This window comes from Homarus americanus, unplaced genomic scaffold (assembly GCF_018991925.1).
Source record: "Homarus americanus isolate GMGI-L3 unplaced genomic scaffold, GMGI_Hamer_2.0 scaffold7626, whole genome shotgun sequence".
In the NCBI taxonomy this organism is placed as follows: Eukaryota; Metazoa; Arthropoda; class Malacostraca; order Decapoda; family Nephropidae; genus Homarus; species Homarus americanus.
This window is the reverse complement of record NW_024718273.1, coordinates 16,970,480-16,993,872: the sequence shown is the minus strand read 5'-3', so window position 1 is coordinate 16,993,872 and position 23,393 is coordinate 16,970,480. Positions and strand designations below refer to the sequence as shown.

The 23,393-nt window shown below is 46.5% G+C and overlaps 1 protein-coding gene across 1 annotated transcript; it reads left to right on the top strand.

The window, feature by feature from the left end:
• The first annotated feature begins 102 nt into the window (after positions 1-102).
• LOC121859595 lies at positions 103-807 on the top strand. The gene is made up of 2 exons (XM_042356533.1): positions 103-151; positions 467-807. The coding sequence occupies exons 1-2, from the start codon at positions 103-105 to the stop codon at positions 805-807; spliced, it is 390 nt and encodes a 129-aa protein (XP_042212467.1).
• Positions 808-23,393: the final 22,586 nt, after the last annotated feature.

Sequence of the window (23,393 nt, the reverse complement as noted above, 5' to 3'; positions counted from 1 at the left end):
CCGTCTTGACGGCAGCCTTTTAATATTAGACATCTGGAAGCCTACACAAAGACCTTAACAACTCAGGTCATAGAACTACAGTATGCAGACGACTGTGCAATAATGACACATAACAGAGAATCTATGCAACGTGCACTGGACGTGATCTCAGGTATTTACAGCTCGCTTGGTTTGCAATTAACATCCAGAAAACTGAGATTTTGTCCAGCCCATTGATCACCAATAGAAGCACCACAATTCTACATTAATGGAGATCCTATCAAAATATTAAACCAGTTTAAGTACCTTGGTAGCACTCTCACACCCACCTGCTCACTGGATATGGAAATTCAATCCAGAATCAATTTAGCCTCAGCTGCATTTGGACGTTTGAGAACAAGAGTCTTTCTCAACAATGACCTCAAATATGGAACGAAGACCACAGTTTATCTCGCGGTCTGTATATCTACATTATTATATGCCTCAGAAACCTGGACGCCCTACAGACGCCATATCCAAATGCTGGTAAACTTCCACACTAGATGCCTTAAGCGTATCTTTGGAATATCCTGGGAAGATAGAGTGACTCGTGAAGAACTATATCGTCGCTCAAACACGACCAGCATTGAAACCATGCTAGCCAAAAGACACTTGTGCTGGCTTGGACATGTTATCAGGATGCCAGACCACCGGCTTCCAAGACAAATATTATATGGCAAGCTCTCACATGGAAACCGCTCAGTGGGAGGACAGGAAAAGAGATATAAGGACCACTCTAAACTCTTCTCAAGTGCTGTAATATACAACCAAATCCACTGGAGCAACTAGCCTCAGACCGTTCCTTATCGCTCAACATGCCACAGAGGAGCGGAAACACTTGAGACCTCACTGAGCCAAAGGCTACTAAAAAGCCCAACATCAGAGGGCTCAAGGCATAATTCCTCTCAATGAACAACATCCCTGTCACCAATGCAACAAGATCTGCGCCTTCAGGATTGGACTCCATTAGTCATCTACGGTGGCATCAGAGGAATAACACATAACTCATCAATCATCTGGAGTAACGTCGTCATAGACTTGGATGGACTGCCATAAGCAAGTGTTGCTGGTGCCAAGAACTCCTCAACTCGGCGTGGTGACAGATCAGTATGCCTACCTCTCTCTCCTTCCCTCGGCTTGCACCACCAATTAAATATACAGTATATATCCAAACAGCAGCATAATGCACGATACTACCACCGCTACTACTACCCTACAACCACAACTACCACCACTACAACTACTACCCTACAATCACACCACCACCACAACTACTACCCTACAAGCACACCACCATCTGTGAGGGAATTACTACACCACGTGAGGTCCCTCCTAACACCATCAGGGAGGGAAGTACTACACCACGTGAGGTCCCTCCTAACACCATCAGGGAGGGAGTTACTACACTAAGTGTTTGCTGTTCAACACCAACATTATCTGCATGTTCCTTTACCACCAATGTATGTAATAAGTCATTTATGTCCATATATTTTCAGCTTTCAGGCCGCAGAACTTTTTCAATAAACCGTTAATTATTATTATTACAACCAACAACAACAACTACCAATGTTACCTTACAACCCCGACCACAGCCCCACAAAACAATACATTCACCTTATCATCTCTAACTTCATTTACTTCACTACTATCTTCACATACCTCACTACCAGCTTCACATACTTCACCTACTAGCTTCACTTACTTCACTACTAGCTTCCTTCTTCTGCTTCACTTATCACTACCATCTTCACTTACTTACTTCACTACTAGCTTCACTTACGTCACTACCACCTTCACTTCACTCACTTCACCACTAGCTTCACTAACCTCAGCTTCGACGCTCCATATACAACTCAGTAGCTCAAGAAAATTCACCGAGTTTTATATTGTGATCTTTGAAAACAACAACAACAACAATATTATTCTAGTCGGGGTGGGTGGGGGTAGGGGTGGTGAAGGTGGGTGAGGTGAGTGGGGGGTGAGTGGGGGGTGAGGGGTTGAAAGTTGGGGTACAGTTCCATGATAGTCCCCCACAGGAGACGATGACGAAGACGATGACGAAGGGAGGTGTTGGCAGGACTCTCGACTCACTGATAATAAAAGAATGCCGAGAGAGAGAGAGTGAACCTGATGACAGTGTAAGGTAGTGGTGCTGCTGGTGGTGGTGGTGGTGGTAGTAGTGGTGATAGTGGTAGTAGTGGTGATGGTGATAAGCCAAAGGACACACACACACGTCACTATATCCCCAATGGCCATAAAAAAAAACAAAGAAAAATTCCCACAATATCCTTCTCCCCATCACTATCCATACGTTATAACATCCGTCTCTAATATCCACAAGACCGAAGAATTACTAATGTGGATAATACTGTACGTCACATCCGGCATATATAGGTTGGCTCTCTAGGTATGACGTCACTCACTAGGTATGACGTCACTCACTAGGTCTGGCGTCACTCACTAGGAAAACTCATTGGATGAAATTCGTGATTGTGTGTTCAAGGAGGTTAGTTAAATTTAGGCTAGGAATCAACCTCTGTGTGTGTGTGTGTGTGTGTGTGTGTGTGTGTGTGTGTGAAAGACTAAGGCGCAGTAACAATTATCATCAATATAGCAACATATAGCATAGCCAAGATACAACATATAGGTATTGTTGTTGTTGTTGTTGTTGTTGATGTTATTTTGGACTCAATGAAGTACTGGTGTGAATATCTTCTCCCTGTCTGAGACCTCACTTGGATTACGCAGTTCAATTCTGGTCACCGTATTACAGAATGGATATAGAATCCTTGGAAAGAATTCAGAGGAGAAGGACAAGACTAATCCCGGGCATTAGGAACCTTGAGTATAGAGACAGGTTAAAGCATCTTAATTTGCACTCCCTCGAGAGACGTAGAGCGAGGGGCGACCTGATAGAGGTGTATAAATGGAAGTCAGGGCTGAACAAAGGGGACATTACAAAGGTACTCAAACTATCCAACCAGGAGCGAATTCGTAACAATGAGTTTAAATTAGACAAATTTAGATTTAGGCGCGAAATAGGTAAACATTGATTTGGAAACAGAGTAGTGGATGAGTGGAACAAGTTACCAAATATCATCATTAACTCGAATACGCTGGGTAGATTCAAACATAGGTTGGATGGATATATGAGTGATATGGGTTGGGTGTAAATGGGACTGCAGTTTCCTCCATTCTTATGTTCTTAATATTGTACTGAGCCTTCTGGGTAGCTACTGAGGCCGAGTACTCTTAAAAATGTACTCGGTTCATACATGGTTAGATATTGTGGTGGTGGTTGTTGTTGTGTTCACCTCGTATTCTCCTCCAACACAACACTCACTCATCCTCGGTTGCCAGGTGACAACAGTAACAAACAATACAGCAGTGCACACCAGCAAGGTTACCGTAACAATGCTGTGTCGCTCATCTACACACCACTCCTGCAATGTCATAAGCTGGCATTAACACACACCTGTTGCCAACACCTTCCGCGGTAGTGTTGAGAGTGTAAACTATACACCAACAATACCACCCGCTTTGTTTACCTCACAGTACACCACCACCTCCACAGTGTCTTGACCCAAAAAGCCCACAACGCTGACCAGTGGATTGAGCCTTTATTTTAATATATATCCCAGCAGCGTTAACCTTGACCCTCCACCTTTACGACTCGGGTGGAAATACAATAAGTGATGTGAACCTGAAATGTCTCCTCCGCCAAAATCCTTGTCGGAGGGACGAATATTTCAAGCCACTGCGAGCTGCTGTAGAATTATATATTTAAATTAGATGATGAAGAAGATGATGATAATAATAATAAAAAAAAGCCTCCAGGTGAGTATTTTGGTATCATTTGCACTGTTCTTTAAAAGGTATACAAAAGATGTGTATGATTCCTAGGTATACGTAGATGGGGGGAGGAGGTGGGGGAGAAAGGGAAGGGCACTACCATACTCCTGTACCCCTTTAGGTTGAGGAGTCTGTCCGCGGTGGGTGGAAATGTTGAAGCGGATGTTGAGTGTGTGGAGGCGGATGACCCATGATGTGGAGAAGTGGATAACCCAGACATGTGAGTTCTTTGTCGTGTGGAGAGGTGGATGACTGTGTGTGTTTGTGTGTGTGTGTGTGTGTGTGTGTGTGTGTGTGTGTTTACCAGGACGTAATGCGCCTCCACACACAACTACCAGGTTAATTTTAGTGGTGTGTGGCGGCCAGAGTGAGGCAGCCTGGCGCTCTTGCTACCAACACAAGCACACCCACTCCTTCCCTCCCTCCTCCCTTCTGTTTACTGCTACCACCATACCCCCACACCCTTCTTCCTCTTCCACCCACACTCCCACACCCTTCTCCTCCTGCACCCACACTCCCACCCTTCCTCTTCCACCCCCACCCCTTCCTCCTTCTTCACCCCTTCTCCCTCTTCCACCCACAATCCCCACCCCCTCCTCCCCTTCTTCTCCTCCACCCCACCCCCTCCTCCCCTCCTCCTTCACCCCACTCCCTCCCTTCTCCACCCACACCCTTCCTGCATCACCCACACCTTCTCACCCCAAACACATTCTCCACCCACCGTCCCACCATCGTCACCACCGCCTCCACCTTCTTCCGTCACAACCTAACCTAACCTAACCTCAGTCCTCCTACCTGTCTCTCGCGGTCAACTCTTCTGGCAGGTGAGAAGTGATCCTAAGAAGGTATTTTTTTTTAATTAAGGTCTGTGATGTGATTTTAATCACACACACACACACACACACACACACACACACACACACACACACACACACACACACACACACACACACACACACACAGTAAACACTGCTCCCTACACTGTCACAATATTTTGAAAATGAACTGTATTTTGACTGATCCCCATCCTAAGTTACATATATGTCTTATTTGTGTCACTTATGTCACTTGTACATATTATCTTGTAAATTCGTAACCCATTCCCCAAAATATAACTACATATATTTTCAGCCTTCTGACTGTAAGCTCTTTCAATAAACCGTTAATTATTATTAATACTATTTATTTGTACACACACACACACACACACAGGCAGGGTGGGTGAGGAGTACCAGAGGTTGAGAGTGCCTGATGATGAGGAGTGCCTGATGGGTGAGGGAGAACCAGGTGAGGTACCAGATGGTTGAGGGAGTGCACAGTGGATGAGGGAGTGCCTGATGGGTGAGGAGAGAACCAGGAGGTGGGGTACCAGATGTTGAGGGTGCCTGATGGATGAGGAGTGCCTGATGGGTGAGGGAGAACCAGGGAGGGTGACAGCAGAACCACCCTCCCTCAGCTGTCGTCCCACCCTGACCTAAATATCAACAGTTGTGCTCTCCAGAACCTACAGTATACCTACAGTATCTTGAGGTTAAACTGACTAATACTGACACTTAACCTAACCTAACCTACAGTATCTTGAGGCTAAACTGACTAACACTGACACTTAACCTAACCTAACCTCACAATTTATTTATGAGATATTAATATGGAGAAGAAAATCCGTTATATCGAAGGTATGTTAGTTGTGAAACCTTCATCTAACGGATTTATATAAAAGTCCGTTATAGGAAGGTATCACTATAAACACTGGTCTTGAGAAATAATCCACCCTGACGACACATCTAAGAGCATACACCGGTAAAACCCTGATCAACTCTGTCTCCACCTGACGACTGTTATGAGGGAGTCGAGTCAATACTTAATGAGGGAGAGCAAAGACCTTCAGGGACTTGACTCACCACATACACCTCCCACTTACCCACCCACCCACCCGGCCGCCCACTATCCCAATCCCTGCTGCAGCCCAAAACCCTCTCCCAAGCCCTGAGAGAAAACACACACACACACACACACACACACACACACACACACACCTACCTCTCAACCTATAGTAGATGACATAAACCCGAGGCTACGGTATAGGTTCAGCAACTATATATGTACTATCCTTACTGCGTGTCAACTGCCCATTCTAGGTACTGTCCACGCACGACACACCTACATAAACTCATAACACGTCCACGCACGACACACCACATAAACTCATACACTGTCCGCACACCCACACACGTCACCGACACACTACATAAACTCATACACACGTCCACGCACGACACACTACATAAACTTATACACTGTCCACATGACACACTACATAAACATACACCGTCACGCATGACACACTAACAACACCCACACACTCATAACTCATACACGCCAGACACACTACATAAACTATACACTGTCACATGACACACTACATAAACTCATACACTGTCCACGCATGACACACCATAACACATACACTGTCCACACGACACACTACATAAACTTATACTGTCACACGACACACTACATAAACTCATACACTGTCCACGCATACATTACATAAACTCATACACTGTCACGCATGACACTACATAAACCATACCGTCCACGCATGACACACTACATAAACTCACACTGTCCATGACACACTACATAAACTCATACACCGTCACGCGACACACTACATAAACTCATACACCGTCCACGGCCACACTACATAAACTCATACACTGTCCACCACGACACACTACATAAACTCATACACTGTCACACGACACACTACATAAACTCATACACTGTCCCGCACGACACTACAAAACTTATACACTGTCACATGACACACTACATAAACTCATACACTGTCCACATGACACACATAAACTCATACACTGTCCATGACACACTACATAAACTTATACACCGTCCACGCATGACACACTACATAAACTCATACACCGTCCACGCACGACACCACATAAACTCATACACTGTCACGCATGACACACTCCATAAGCTTATACACTGTCACGCATGACACACTACATAAACTCATACACTGTCCACGCATGACACACTACATAAACTCATACACTGTCCACGCATGACACACTACATAAACTCATACACCGTCCACGCATGACACACTACATAAACTCGTACACTGTCCGCATGACACACTACATAAACTCATACACTGTCCACCGACACACTACATAAACTCATACACTGTCCGCGACACACTACATAAACTCATACACATCACGCACGACACACTACATAAACTCATACACTGTCCACGCACGACACACTACATAAACTCATACACTGTCCACGCACGACACACTACATAAACTATACACGTCACGCATGACATTTTCATAAACTCACACCGTCCACGCATGAAACTACATAAACTCATACACCGTCCACGCATGACACACTACATAAACTCATACACTGTCCACGCATGACACACTACATAAACCCACACGTCCACATACACACTACACAAACTCATACACCGTCCACGCATGACACACTATAAACTCATACACTGTCCACGCATGACACACTACATAAACTCATACACTGTCGCGACACACCACAAACTCATACACCGTCACGCATGACACACTACATAAACTCATACACTGTCCACGCATGACACACTCATAAACTCATACACTGTCCACGCATACACTACATAACTCATACACTTTCCACGCGACACACTAAACTCATACACTGTCACGCACGACACACTACATAAACTTATACACTGTCCACGCACGACACACTACATAAACTCAAACACTGTCACGCGACACACACACAAAACTCATACACTGTCCACGCACGACACACTACATAAACTTATACACACAACACCCACGCACACACACACATAACCATACACCCCAAACTCACGTCCACGCATGACACACTACATAAACTCATACACTGTCCACGCATGACACACTACATAAACTCATACACTGTCCACGCATGACACACTACTGGCATCTTGTTACTGTACAAGAGGTTGGAACAGACTAACATCAGTCCAGTAGCTCCTGGGTACAATATGATGATGATGATGATGAATGATGATGATGAATGATGATAATGATGATTGATGATGAATTATGGTGATTGATGAATGATGATAATAATAGTAATAATAACTACTTAAATTTAACCTATTACGTTGTATTTTATGATATTTCGGATTACACTTTCTGCTTATGACTGTAAGTTACCACATGACCCGGGGAGGGGGAGGGAGGAGGGAGAGGGGAGGGGGGAGGAAGGACAGGAGGAGGAAGAGAGGGAGGGGTAACTACACAGCTGTACAGTGCATGTGACACTAGTAATATACTGAGCTTATTGCCACATGGTGTTCTGTTCTCGCACACACCACACACACACACACACACACACACACACACACACACACACACACACACACACTGAGGCAGCGAGGTCGTATCTTCAATGCCATTCTATCAATTCCAAAACAAGGATATCCCTATACACAATTAACACAGTGCTCATAAGAAGATTACCTCCCAAATACACTCAAGGAATACACTCCATCATCACATCACACCGTATACACCTACCAGCATTAGACATGTCATACACAGCTCAGTCAGGTGTACACGTGCGACTCCACCATCAACACCCCCCACACGAATATTTCCCACTCTCTCTCTCTCTTCTATCTCTCTCCTCTATTCCTATCTCACTCTCACTCTTCTTCTCCTCTCTCTCTCTCTCTCTCTCTCTCTCTCTCTCTCTCTCTCTCTCTCTCTCTCTCTCTCTCTCTCTCTCTCTCCCCACCTGTTTTCATTTCACCTCATCAAGCCTTTATAATCACACCTACCCACCACTACAGGTATAAACACCACTAATTACCCTTAAATACGACAAGTCTTTACATTATGGCCCCGTGTGTGTGTGTGTGTGTGTGTGTGTGTGTGTGTGTGTGTGTGTGTGTGTGTGTGTGGCCCCATGACACACTAGCCTATAAACTTCTTCAGTATCCTAAACTAATCTATCATCTCCTTACCTCACCTCTCACCCCTTTTCCTCACCCCTCACCCTTTTCCTCATCTCTATCTCTTCCTCTTCCTCTTTCCATCACTTTCTAATCATGCTCTTCCTTTCAATTTATCTTCTCCCTTCCTTTACCCTCTCTTCCTCTTCCCATTTATCTTCTCCCTTCTCATTTACTTCTCTCCACCACAACATCTCCTCCTGTCTCCCTCATTTTGTTTATTATCGCCTTCTTCCTTTCACCCCTTCTCCTGCTCCTTCCCTCTCCACCCCCCCTTCCCTCTCCCCCACCCCACCTCTCCACCCCCCATCCCTCTCCCCCCCCACCACCATGAACAAGTAGGCCAAGGCCGACCCAGGCACACGACAACTTGCCTCTTTCCCTCGCCGCCTCCACTCCACAGGAGCTTCTTCACTAGGTTAGAGGTTACGTTACGTTAGGTTACGTTATGTTATGACAATTACGTTATGTTATGCTATGTTGGGCTACACGTTAGGTACACAGGTTATTGGTTAGGTTAGGTTACGTTATGTTATGTTACGTTATGTTACGTTATGTTATGTTATGTTACGTTATGCTATGCTATGTTGGGCTACACGTTAGGTACATAGGTTACATTAGGTTAGGTACACTAGCTTATGTTAGATTTGGTTAGGTTAGGTTAAATATATACAGGTCAGGTTAGAACACAGGTTAGTTATATTAGCTGGGTGTCTAATCTTCACGTGGACCTATTTTTTTTTTTACATACTATGCAACTATCTGGCGGTCAACAAGACACACTATCTACACTACTAGGTGGGGGGGGGGTGTGTGGGGGAGTGTGGGGGGAGGTGTGGTGGGGGGGTGCAGAGGTAGGTGGGTGATGTGATGATGAGGAATGTGGGAGTGCATGTTTGGGGTGATAGTTGGGGTGTGTGTAGTGGGTGATGGGTGGGGTGAGGATGGGTGGGAGTGGGGTGAGGGATGGGTGGGGAGTGGGGTGGTGGGGATGGGTGGGGGAGTGGGGTGGTAGGGGATGGTGATGAGGTAGTGGGGTGGTGGGGTATTGAGTGGGTTGATGGGTTGATGGGTTGATGTGGGGGTCGTTGGGGATGGTGAGGGCAGTATTGTGGTAGGGAGGGTGATGGGGGGGAGGGTAGAGAACCGAATCATATTATAAAGTTCTCAGTATTGTTACGTGTCCAGCGAGGAGTGAGAGAGTCAAATGGACAAGTCTTGTATCAGGTGTCAATGAAACTTCTCCCAACTCTTTCTCCTCCTCTTCGTCTTCTCCTCCTCTTTCTTATCCTTCTCCTCTTTCTTCTCTTCTTCGTCTTCTTCCTTCTCTCCCTCCTCTTCTTCCATCTCCCCTCTTCTTAACCATCTCTGTGCTGACGACCTATATAACAGTGCTCTCAGAAAAAAAATGTACATATAAACTGCCTTATAAAAATGTTCATCTAGTTCCCCCATGAATGTTCGGCATCACTCCAGCAACATTGTCCTCACTCGTCGGTGCGAGAGGTCTCTACAGCAGGTGAGGACAATGTTGAATATTGATAGTGGAACACAGAGCCTTCACTTAATCTCTATGAAAATGTGTAAGGTAGTGTTTGTTTATATACTTTTTTAAGACGCACAACGAATACTCTAAATTCTAAGACTTTTTTTAACCACATTAAGTCTTTTATAATTTGTGTTAAGGTCAATAATATACGATAAAATAACTAGCTTCAAAGGTTTACTATCTGAGTTAATTAGGCGGAACACACAAGTTGTCTGCTGATTGACTCCTGCTGGGGATGTCAACCAGGAACTTTAGGGAACTTCTCGGTACACCTTTACATCTGTGGTTCCTCCCTTGAGTCACGTGTGACCCACTTCTCGGGTACGTTGGTTCATCACTCCACAAGGTTGTACTCGTACAACTTGACATGCAGAGTCAGGCGGCTGAGTGGAGGGCCTTACCAGCACAACCTGACTGTGGGAGTGACACGCCTTCAGAGCCGCCACGGACTGGGAGGTCTTACTACAGGTTGATGTTATTAATTACACCACCACCTTCACCAGTACAGTAGGTGACAACACCGAAATATTAACCTTGGTGTGGCTGTCATTGTAAAGACTGAGGCAGCCAGTGTTAAACCTGGAGCCTGGCTGAGGTACAGTATAAAAAGCCTTGATTCAGTTACAACAAGAACCTGCTCACACAAGTCTGTGGACGAGCGGAAAAAGTGCAGCTGTGGTTATACTCTGAGAGAACAATAGACAACACGAGGACCTCAGACTGAGGCCGAGAGGTTGTAAGCTCTGGTGGTTCCTGGTTAAGGCAACACTACTCAAGAGAAGATTCAATATTATCATTAACCCGACAGGATGTGTCTGTTACAGCCTCCAACTAAGAAATGGCGACTTGCCAGCTGTTCATTTTACAGCACATGTGCAGGTCCACACCTGGACTGGGATCCCTCACACCATCTGTGCTGTCATAAGAACATAAGAAAATAAGGAGTCTGCAATAGGCCGGTTGGCCTGTACATGGCAGCTCCTGTCGAGAGTTACTACCACTCTTTATCATCCATGAATCTATCTAGCCTCCTTTTGAAACTTTCCAGAGTTCCCGCACTTACTACAAAGTTGCTAAGCTTGTTCCACTCGTCCACCACCCTATTTGTGAACCAGTTTCTTCCTATCTCCCTCCTAAACCTAAACTTATCCAACTTGAATCCGTTGCTCCGAGTCCTATCCTGCTCGGATATTATAAGAACTTTATCTATATCCCCTTTATTGATTCCTTTCACCCACTTAAATACTTCTATCATATCTCCTCGCACTCTTCGTCTTTCTAGGGAATGCAAGTTAAGTTTCTTTAACCTATCCTGATATGGAAGGTTTCTAAGTCCCGGAATCATTTTTGTCATTCTTCGCTGCACCGACTCTAGTGAATTTATATCCATTCTATAATAGGGGCACCAGAACTGAACCGCATAATCGAGGTGCGGCCTGACTAGCGAAAGATATAGTTGCAATAAGACCTCTGCACTCTTGTTACTTACACTTCTAGATATAAAACCCAATACTCTGTTTGCCTTATTTCGAACATTAACACACTGTTTTCTAGGCCGTAGGTCCGGGCTTACAAGTGCCCCTAGGTCTCTTTCACAAGTCGACTTCTCGAGGTTGATGTTGTTAAGGCTGTATACATTATAAGTAACAGTAAGACAGCAACAAGTGATGATATGACACGTGGCACAATTAACCAACGTGACCTTACACGGTCAACCTAAGACTGGAACACGGACCAATAGGCCTACCCTCTCACGTCATACATCACTCTACCTCACACAAGAAAATGATCCGTTTTATGGTAAGAAGTTAACGTTTTTAATATACCGAAGAAAGTGTCCAGCAGAAGTCATTAATTATACACCAGTACCATTCCGTGTCGCTGCTCTCAATCACTGGTGAAAATTTGGAGACAATAATACCCCAGAATATGACAGTTCCAGCCATAACCACTAACTCAGTGATACACAATAATATTAAATCTTGGTCAATGGCGTCGTGTCGCTAACCTCCCAGTGAGCCTCTCAACACTGGCACCTGATGCTCCCAAAATCAGCTTCGTCGTAGTCTTAAAAATCGCTGACGCCTTTGACCGAGTTTGGCAACATGGTCTGCTAACGAAACTGCGGCTGATAGGAATACTTGATGATGCCTTTATCTCCGTGATGACCACCTTCAGGGTCGCAATCAGGGTGAAATTGGGCCCCATTAGCCTGGTGGCCCATTAGGGGCAGTGTGGATACAGTGCACCGAATAATAAGCCGCGGTGCACAAGGTGACAGGTCCGCCTCCACTCCCCACCGAGAATGATGAGCACGAGGCGGCATGAAGCAGCACCTACAGTTAGTGGCAGTGAGTCAGTCAATGGCAATAAACCAGATATTCTTGGTGTTGTCTGACTCATGGATCACAACCAACAGCTATACGTACAGCATCAGGCAAGTAAGGCAACAAAGGAACTGGTATTCTTATACATACTATTGATGACAAAGGCTACAAAACTGTGTGTGTCACAAGTTTACTCACACCACACTCCCGCCTGGCCCGGGCCCCAGCCTATCACACACTCCCGGACAAAGTAGATTGGATACAGACTCTCTCCTCAGGCCTGGACACGACCTGACACGACCTAAAAACCGGAGGAGACGCTGAAGTCCTTACTGTTATATTAGATTCCAAATACACTTTAGGACTTCCATCTGGCCACACTCCAGGTACACCCAGACCACACAACTCACACCACCACAAGAGGTACAACCAGACCACACAACTCACAACACCACAAGAGGTACAACCGGTAAGCTTGTGTCCGGTGAGTTAACGGAGACTTCCACAACCCTCGACCTCTTCAACAACACCTGAATGAAACCTCCCCACCCCAGCTTATTTCACCTGAACATTAACCACCCCTATTTTACTCATGAGGGGGATGATGTCGGGTCGGGTTAACGGACTCTAGTTGCACCGTTAAAACCCTTACACTAGGATGCCAACCCCTTGAGTACAATTATTAAACCTCTCAGTAGGATGCCGTAAAACCTTGAGTACGATGATATAACCCCTAAAATGCGATGACGTAACCCCTAAGTGCGATGGTGTAACCCCTTAAGTGAGATGACTTAATTTCCAAACATGGCGTTTTAACCCTTTGAATACAATGACCAACTCCCTTGAGAGAGAGAGAGAGAGAGAGAGAGAGAGAGAGAGAGTCTTTTCTCTCAGGTTCAGGTGACGGGTAACTCGACAAACAGCGGTAGTGTCGTCACTTTATTGTTGTTTACTTTGTGGTTGACTCAACAAACGGTTTCCGCTCCCTCCCTCCCTCCCCACTGGGACCCCTTCCCTCCTGCCTGCACCTTCCCTCCTCCCCTGCCTCCTGCACCCTTCCCCCTCCTCCCCACCTGCTTCCTCTTCCCTCCCCTGCTCGTCGCTCAGCATCCTTCCCCTCCCTCAGCATCCTTCTCCCTCCCTGCCTTCCTCTCCTGCGCCTCCTTCCCTCCCCTGCCTGCCTGCATCCCTTCTCCCCCTCCCTGCATCCTCTCCCTCCCTGCCTGCATCCTTCCCTCCCTGCCTGCTCTCCCTCCCTGCCTGCTCAGATCCTTCCCTCCCTGCATCCCTCCCTCCTCCGCTTGCATCCCCTTCCCTGTTTTTTCTTCTTGGTTCCACCACTCAAGATAGATGACTACTTTCCACCCCACACACACTGCCACAAGAGAGGAAGATACATCCCCACACGCCCTTGACCCCACCTATTACATACCACGTGTACAGGGGGGAGGGGGAAGAAGGTGTGGGGGAAGGTAGGCTATGGGGGTTAGCTATGGGGGAGGAGTTGGGGTGCGGGGTGGAGGAGTTGGGGTGTGGGGGGGAGGAGGATGCTGGGGTGTGGGGGAGGAGTTGGGGTGGGGGGGAGGAGTTGGCGTGGGGAGGGATGTGGGGAGGAGTTAGTGGTGTTAGTATAGAGTTAGTGCGTGGGGGAATAAAGGTGGGGGAAGGGGCTAGTGGGGGAGGAGTTAAAAGTGGGGGAGGAGTTGGGGGTGCGGGGGAGGTGGGATGTGTGGCCTGTATAGCTCCCGGGAATATCAAGAGATAAACCAGCGATAATCATCACACGCGAGGGGAGGGGAGGAGAGAGAGGATGAGAGGGGGGAGGAGAGGGGAAGAGAGGGAGGAGGGAGGAGAGGGGGCGAGGAGGGGAGGAGGGAGGAGACGAGGGAGGGAGAGGGGAAGAGAGGAGGGAGTGGAGAGGGAGAGGGGGGAAGAGAGGAGGGTGAGAGGGGGAGGGAGAGGGGGGAAGAGAGAGGGTTATTAGCGCTTCTACCATTCAAGAGAACACCATTAACCCCCCCCCCCTCTCCTCCATTCAGTTCTACACGATTCAATACAGCTATAGTGGGTAAAAAAATAATAATGAATAAATCAATAAAAATAATTATAAAACAAATAATAATAATAATAATAATAATAATAATAATAATAATAATAATGGTGTATTTTTGGATAACCTTCAGCGTTAAGGTCGTGTTCGTACCTACACCTTAATTGGACCTAAATATGACCGAAATCCTGCTGAAAAATATAAATTCTTTTACATTTTTTTTTCATTACTCCTGACTGACACCTATGAGAGAGAGAGAGAGAGAGAGAGAGAGAGAGAGAGAGAGAGAGAGAGAGAGAGAGAGAGAGAGAGAGACAGAGAGACAGAGAGAGAGAGAGAGAGAAATGAATCTGCACCCCCAACTTATCTCACCCTCAAATATTAACCACCTCTACCAACTCCTAACTTAACACCAACCTAACCTAACCCCATCATCATCCCCCACAAACAAAGAGCATTAGGGTGGTTAATCTTCTCAAGTGAAACAAGCTGGGGAGCGGGGAGGGGGCGGGGTGGTGATTCGTCCGGTGAAAAATTAAAACAAAAACAAAAAAAATAAAACAAAACATAAAAAATAAATAAATAATGAAAAAAATAATAAGACTAAATATAGCATCTGAGCTAACTTATGGCCTCGGAGCGCACCACCAAGAATGACACGTAGGAAGGAAACCAGTTACCTCCCCCCCAACCTCCCCTCCCCTCTCCTCCTCCCCCATTACGTCGTGTTCTCCATCATCATCACCCCTTTCCTCCCTCTCCTCCTCCATTACATCATCTTCTCCATCATCCCTCCCTCCCTCCCTCTCTCCTCTCCTCCTCCATTGCGTCATCTTCTCCCCTCCCTCTCCCCCACTCTTGTTGTGTTCGCGTTATGTGACCTTGAGGATTTGATCTTGTGACCTGACCGTCTATTAGATTAGTGTGAGTGGCCTTGTGAGCATGACCCTGTGATCTGACCATGCACGCGCGTGGCTAGAATGACCTTGTGATTATGACGTCAACGCTGCCTGCCCAAGTCACCACCTTAAAGCAGGAGTCGAAGAATACAAGCATCCTTCTCTGTTGGCCGCTGTAAACACATTCGCGCTTGCACAGGATGCCAGGAGGTGCTCAAGAAACTAGCCTGGTACAAATCTGAATCTTACATCACTATACACCACACCATATGACAACACCACATGACAACACCACATGACAACACCACATGACAACACCACAACACAACATCACCTTATACTGTGAATTATACATACAGGTGAGAGCAAATTTACAGTACAACACATATGACTGAGTGACAGGTAAAGGCTGGTGTGTTTACAATAATTAGGTACTGTAGCTAGACTGTACACAGGGCGCCGTGACCAACAATTAATTATTTCCTCAATTAACATACAACATACAGCTGTACCTCTTCGTCTGTAGAAACTGTTACCCGCACAGCTGTACCTCTTCGTCTGTAGAAACTGTTACCACGCAGCTGTACCCCTTCGTCTGTAGAAACTGTTACCACGCAGCTGTACCCCTTCGTCTGTAGAAACTGTTACCACGCAGCTGTACTGTACCCCTGTAGAAACTGTTACCCCGCAGCTGTACCCCTTCGTCTGTAGAAACTGTTACCCCCACAGCTGTACCCCTGTAGAAACTGTTACCCCGCAGCTGTACCCCTTCGTCTGTAGAAACTGTTACCCCCACAGCTGTACCCCTGTAGAAACTTACCCCGCAGCTGTTTACGTCTGCCCCCTACACACAAGGTACCAAGACGTCCAACTTCAGATATTTTTTATTCTCACTTTCCATTTCACAGTAACCAGCGCCAGACTGAACAGGACTATTAACTATCAGGATGGTGTAACTCTCACTTGGTTACCGCCTTGATTACATGACTATTTTCATCACACACACACACACACACACACGCGGTGGTTATAGTGGCAGCAGCTTCCCGGGGTGTGGTGGTGGTGGTGGTGGCAACTTCCGGGGGTGTGGTGGTGGTGGTGGCAACTTCCGGGGGTGTGGTGGTGGTGGTGGTGGCAACTTCCGGGGTTGTGATGGTGGCAACTTCCGGGGTTGTGATGGTGGCAACTTCCGGGAATGTGGTAGTGATAGCGTGGTGGATGATGAGTCAAGGTTGTGGTAGAGCGAGCATTATGACAGTGACCCGGATATAGCCTCCCTCCCTCTCTCTCTCCCTTACAACCTTCCACCTCTCACCTTCATACTCCCTCACTCCCTCCCTCCCTCTCTCTCCCTCACCCATCCAGCAATAGACCCGCAGCAGCTTTTAAACAACTACAGTGAGTGTGTGTGTGCGTGTGGGTGTGTGTGTGTGTGTGTGTGTGCGTGCGTGTGGGTGTGTGTGTGTAGCAGCTCTGTCTACCTGGATGACCCTCCACCACCACCAAGGTTTCTTACCCCGTCTCCCTCCCTCTCATCTCCCGTCCCACGTCCGTCCGTCGCTCCACCAGCACACTGTAACCTACCACCATCACCACTACCACCATCACCACCATCACCACCACCACCATCACCACTACCACCATCACCACTACCACCATCCTCACTACCACCATCATCACTACCACCATCACCACTACCACCATCACCACTACCACCATCACCACCATCACCACTACCACCATCGTACAGAGGACACTTTATTTCCACCATGATGTTATATTAAAAGGAAGTCAAACAGATATTAAACATAAGAATATAATGTTTTATCTCTCTCTCTCTCCCTCAGCCTCCCTCGTTTCTATCACTGACCTAACTACACGAAGGAGAGGAGGAGAGGGAAGAGAGGAGAGGAGAGTGCTGAGGAAGGTGTGAGGACAGTCAAGGAGAGACCAATTATAAGTGAGTCACAGACAGTGTTCCCCAGCTGAGTGATGCCGTTGTTCAGGACGACAACCCCGGCACGACCCATTACTGCTTCCACCTTATCACCCCTAACCTGTGTTATGAACCACCACCACCACCATCCTCACTACCACCACTACCACCATTACTTCCCTCACTACCACCATTACTTCCCTCACTACCACCACTACCACCATTACTTCCCTCACTACCACCATTACTTCCCTCACTACCACCACCACCACCATTACTTCCCTCACTACCACCACTACCACCCGCCACTTCCTCCTGCCTGCACCACTACCACCACCATTCCTTCCCTCACTACCACCATTACCACCATTCTTCCCTCACTACCACCATTACCATTAGCTTCCTCACCACCAAATAAGCTTCCCACACCATCACTACCACCACTACCACCATTACTTCCCTCACCACCACCATCACTTCCCACACCATCACTACCCTCACCATTACTGTGCAGGTGAGGGTAGCGACAGACCAACAGACGGACCTAAAACACCATAAGACATAACACAACAACCAAGACAGTGAGGATAGTGAAGCAGTGATGATGGTGACGCAGTGATGATGATGTAGCAGTGATGATGAAGCAGTGATGATAGTGAAACAGTGATGATGGTGAAGCAGTGATGATGGTGAAGCAGTGATGATGATGTAGCAGTGATGATGAAGCAGTGATGATAGTGAAACAGTGATGATGGTGAAGCAGTGATGATGATGCAGCAGTGATGATGAAGCAGTGATGATAGTGAAACAGTGATGATGGTGAAGCAGTGATGATGATGCAGCAGTGATGATGAAGCAGTGATGATAGTGAAACAGTGATGATGATGTAGCAGTGATGATGATGAAACAGTGATGATGGTGAAACAGTGATGATGGTGAAGCAGTGATGATGGTGAAGCGGTGATGATGAAGCGGTGATGATGACAGTATTGATGATGGGAGAGCAGTGATGATGGTGGAAGCGGTATTGATGATGAAACGGTGATGATGGTGAAGCGGTGATGATGGTGAGCAGTGATGATGGTGAAGCGGTGATGATGAAACGGTGATGATGGTGGCGGTGATGATGATGGGCAGTGATGATACAGTGATGATGCAGTGATGATGATGAAACAGTGATGATGGTGAAGCAGTGATGATGGTGAAGCAGTGATGATGGTGAAGCAGTGATGATGAAGCAGTGATGATAGTGAAACAGTGATGATGGTGAAGCAGTGATGATGAAGCAGTGATGATAGTGAAACAGTGATGATGGTGAAGCAGTAAGGGTGGTGAAGCAGTGAGGATGGTGAAGCAGTGATGATGGTGAAGCAGTGAGGATGGTGGCGGTGGTGAGGTGGTCCACGACAGAACCCATTAATGTACGCGAGGCAGAAAGGTAATATTTTCCAACTCATTATCACACAGCTCAGAGGACTAGGGTGGGTGGGTGGGCGGATGGGTGGGTAGCTGGGTGGGTGGGTATAAAAATAAGGCGTTTAATTACTGTCGCCTCACTGTATATCAAAGTTTTATTTTCACGTTTGTAACATCAGCTTAAGATATGTGTGTGTGTGTGTGTGTGTGTGTAATAATAATAATAATAATAATAATAATTAACGGTTTATTGAAAAAGTTCTGCAGCCCGAAGGCTGAAAATATACATTGGACATAAATGACTTATTACATACATTGGTGGTTTAACAAAAGCCTTCATTAGAGAAAGGTGAAGGAACATACAGTGAACATACAGATTAATGTAGGTGTTGAACAGCAAACATGCAGTGTAGTAACTCCCTCCCAGATGGTGTGTGTGTGTGTTCCAGGCCAGGTGCATGGAGAGAATTTACTCCACCTGTGTGAGGGTACAGGTATAATATCCACTCACAACAATGGTTAATAGGACTGCACACACACACACACTTCAACAGCTTGTATAGGAAGATCAGTTGCTTTAGTAATTTCTATTGAATCCACTACTGTTGCATACGGTACGTTGATCACGGACACTGCATTACCCACAGTGCATCACATACATCGTAACGGACACTGCATTACCCACAGTGCATCACGGACATCGTAACGGACACTGCATTACCCACAGTGCATCACGGACATCGTAACGGACACTACATTACCCACAGTGCATCACGGACATCATTATTACCCACCACTACATCACGGACACATTACTCTTTCTACATTACGGGCCCCATCAAGTCCTATTACGGCCCTAACACGTGTTACTAGGCCCCAATAAATTCCTATTGGGCCCCCAAAAAGTCCTACTGGCCCCAAAGTCACACTGGGCCCCCCGTGTCCCACTACCCAAAGTCCTAATACTGTGTTTACTGGGCCCCCAAAAGTCCTACTGGGCCCCAAAAGTCCTACTGGGCCCCCAAAAGTCCTACTGGGCCCCCAAAAGTCCTACTGGGCCCCAAAAGTCCTACTGGGCCCCCTACAAGCTGTGAAAGATTAGGTCACGGTGAGTCTCGTCTGGTGGGGCTTGGGCCGTCAGTGACCTGCCAACCTGGGCCGGAGGTTCACCGTTACTGATGTCTGGGCGGGGCAGTACCTTTGTCTGGGCGGAGTGTCGTTGTTTGGGAGGAAAGTGTCGTTGTTTGGGAGGAAAGTGTCGTTGTTTGGGAGGAAAGTGTCGTTGTTTGGGAGGAAAGTGTCGCTGTTTGGGAGGAAAGTGTCTTTGTCTGGGCGGAAAGTGTCGTTGTCTGGAGAGAGCGTCAATGCCTGGCCGGAAAGTGGCTTTGTTTGGGTGGAAAGTGTCGTTTTGGGGAGGAAAGTGTCGTTGTCTGGGAGGAAAGAGTGTAGTTCTCTGGGCGGGTTAGTACCATTATCTAGATGGAAAGTACCGTTGTCTGGGCGGGGCAGTACCGTTGTCTGGGAAGAGAGTACCGTTTTCTCACCGTTATACCCCGGGTCAGTTCCGTTATCTGACCAAACAGAACCGTTATCTACCTTGTCCAACGGCAGCGTTATCCTAGTGATCTCAACCGTTATTTGGATGACTACAATTGTTCTTTATTGCCGTTACCTCGTGTCATAGAGCCGTTACCTCGTGTCATAGAGCCGTTACCTCGTGTCATAGAGCCGTTACCTCGTGTTATAGAGCCGTTACTCGTGTTATAGAGCCGTTATTCGTGTTATAGAGCCGTTATCTCGACTTTAAGCGGTGCCGTGGAGCATTGAGTCTATACTGGACAGTTAGGGTGTCAAAAGTTATCTTGGGGCACCTGTGCTGTAATCGGACGGATGAAAGCAGCATGTGAGGTGGAGGGGGGGAGGGGGGGCAGGGAAAGAGGGAAGGATGGAGGGAGAGAGAGGGAGCGGGGCAGGGAAAGAGAGAAGATGAGGGTAGGGGAGGGAGGGGGGCAGGGAAAGAGGGAAGGATGGAGGGAGGGTGGAGGGAGGGGGGGGCAGGGAAAGAGGGAAGGATGGAGGGAGTGGGGGAGGTGGCTGTGGGACGAAAGGAGGGATGGAGAAAGAGAGGGAGGGAGAGAGAAAAAGAGAGGGAGAGAAAAAGAGAGGGAGAGAGAAAAAGAGAGGGAGAGAGAGAGAGGCAGGAAGGGAGGGAGGATGGCGCTGCACCGGGACCTCTGAGGTGGGTGAGTCAATGCTCGCTGAACAATGCTGAACTTTGTGGTAGTGGTGGTGGTGCCGCCAACACCACCACCACTACCCCGCCCTGCCCTGCCCTGCCTCGCCCCGCCCCGCCCAGGTCAGTTCACAACTAACCTTCTCTCCAATATTCTCTACTCACAACAACAATATTTCCATTTATTAAGACACCTTCCTCCCTCCTCTGATCTATTCTAACTACTACTACTACTACTACTACTACGAGAGAGAGAGTGTATGTATGTATGTATATATGACTTTGTATGTATGTACGTACGTACGTATGTATGTATGTATGTATGTATGTATGTATGTACGTACGTACGTATGTATGTATGTATGTATGTATGTATGTATGTATGTATGTATGAATGAATGTATATATGTATGTAAGTACGTGTGTGTGTGTGTGTGTATCTTGGTCTGGATCATATGAGAGTACACCAAGGGATTACATCACTGGGTTAGGTTAGGTCCTACTTGATTCAAACATTCATTTCGCTATTTACAAAAAAAAAGTCAGTCATTTCGTCAAGTGCCTCATTACACGGTTCTGGCTGTAACCTACACAGTAATGAGAGATATAATAGCATTTAATTATCCAGTTCTCGGGAATATATATCATAACTATTTCAGTACAGGTATTATCACCCTTATAATTATCAATATTATCATCACTATCCTCATTATCAATATTATCATTATCATCACTATCCTCATTATCAATATTATCATCACTATCCTCATTATCAATATTATCATCACTATCCTCATTATCAATATTATCATTATCATCACTATCCTCATTATCAATACTATCATCACTATCCTCATTATCAATATTATCATTATCATCACTATCCTCATTATCAATACTATCATCACTATCCTCATTATCAATATTATCATTATCATCACTATCCTCATTATCAATACTATCATCACTATCCTCATTATCAATACTATCATCACTATCCTCATTATCAATACTATCATCACTATCCTCATTATCAATATTATCATTATCATCACTATCCTCATTATCAATACTATCATCACTATCCTCATTATCATTATCATCACTATCCTCATTATCATCACTATCCTCTTCCTCAACATAACCATTTTCAATTTGATCAACCTTCAATCATCATCACGACTACACTGTTAAAAGCATTGTTATTGATCATTTGGGGGCGATGGATGAAAGGTCACAAAATTAAGAAAAAGCAAAAATAATTAAAAAAAAAAAAACAAACAAATCATCGTCTTTATCTGAACACACACACACACACACACACACACCAGGTACACACACACACACACCAGGTACCGCCCGGGGTGAGACAACTAGCAGAGTTCAGCGAGTCAGTGAATGAGTCAGAGGCGGTAACTAAAATAATTGCATCACTTTCTTACTATAAATACATGTGTACCCGTTGACAACTATGTGTGTGTGACACTCAGATGCCAACAGGGGGGAGGAGAGGGGAGGGGGAGGAGTGAGAAGGGGAGAAACTGGGGGAGGGAGAAGAGGAAGGAAAGAGAGAAGGAGGAGCCAAGAGATACCCCAGGTAGCTGCCCCAGGTTTGGCCAGTCCCACTCCACCTGTACAGGCTTTAGGTTTGGGGTTTGCTGGGTTTGGGTTAAGAAGCTGCTAGGTTTGGGTTTGGCTGGGTTTGGGTTGTTAGTTTGCTAGGTTTGGGTTTGCTGGGCTTGGTTAGGTTTGGGTTAGGTTAGGTTGCCAGGTTTGGGGTTGCTGGGTTTGCTAGGTTGGTTAGGGCTGGCTGGTTGGGTTTGGCTGGGCTTTGGGGTTGAGGTTAGGCTAGGTTAAATAGGCTTAGGTTAAATTAGATAATCTTAGGTCAGGTTAGATAAGCTTAGGTTAGGTTAGATAAGCTTAGGCTATTTATACCCTCCAGCAGGCCCGTCCTTTAGGGGGGGGGGGCGAACAGGGGCGACAGCCCTGGGCCCCGCGCGTGTGGTGGCCCCGCGGGGCCCAGCACTAGACCCAGTGACCTCGGACACATTACCTGTTGA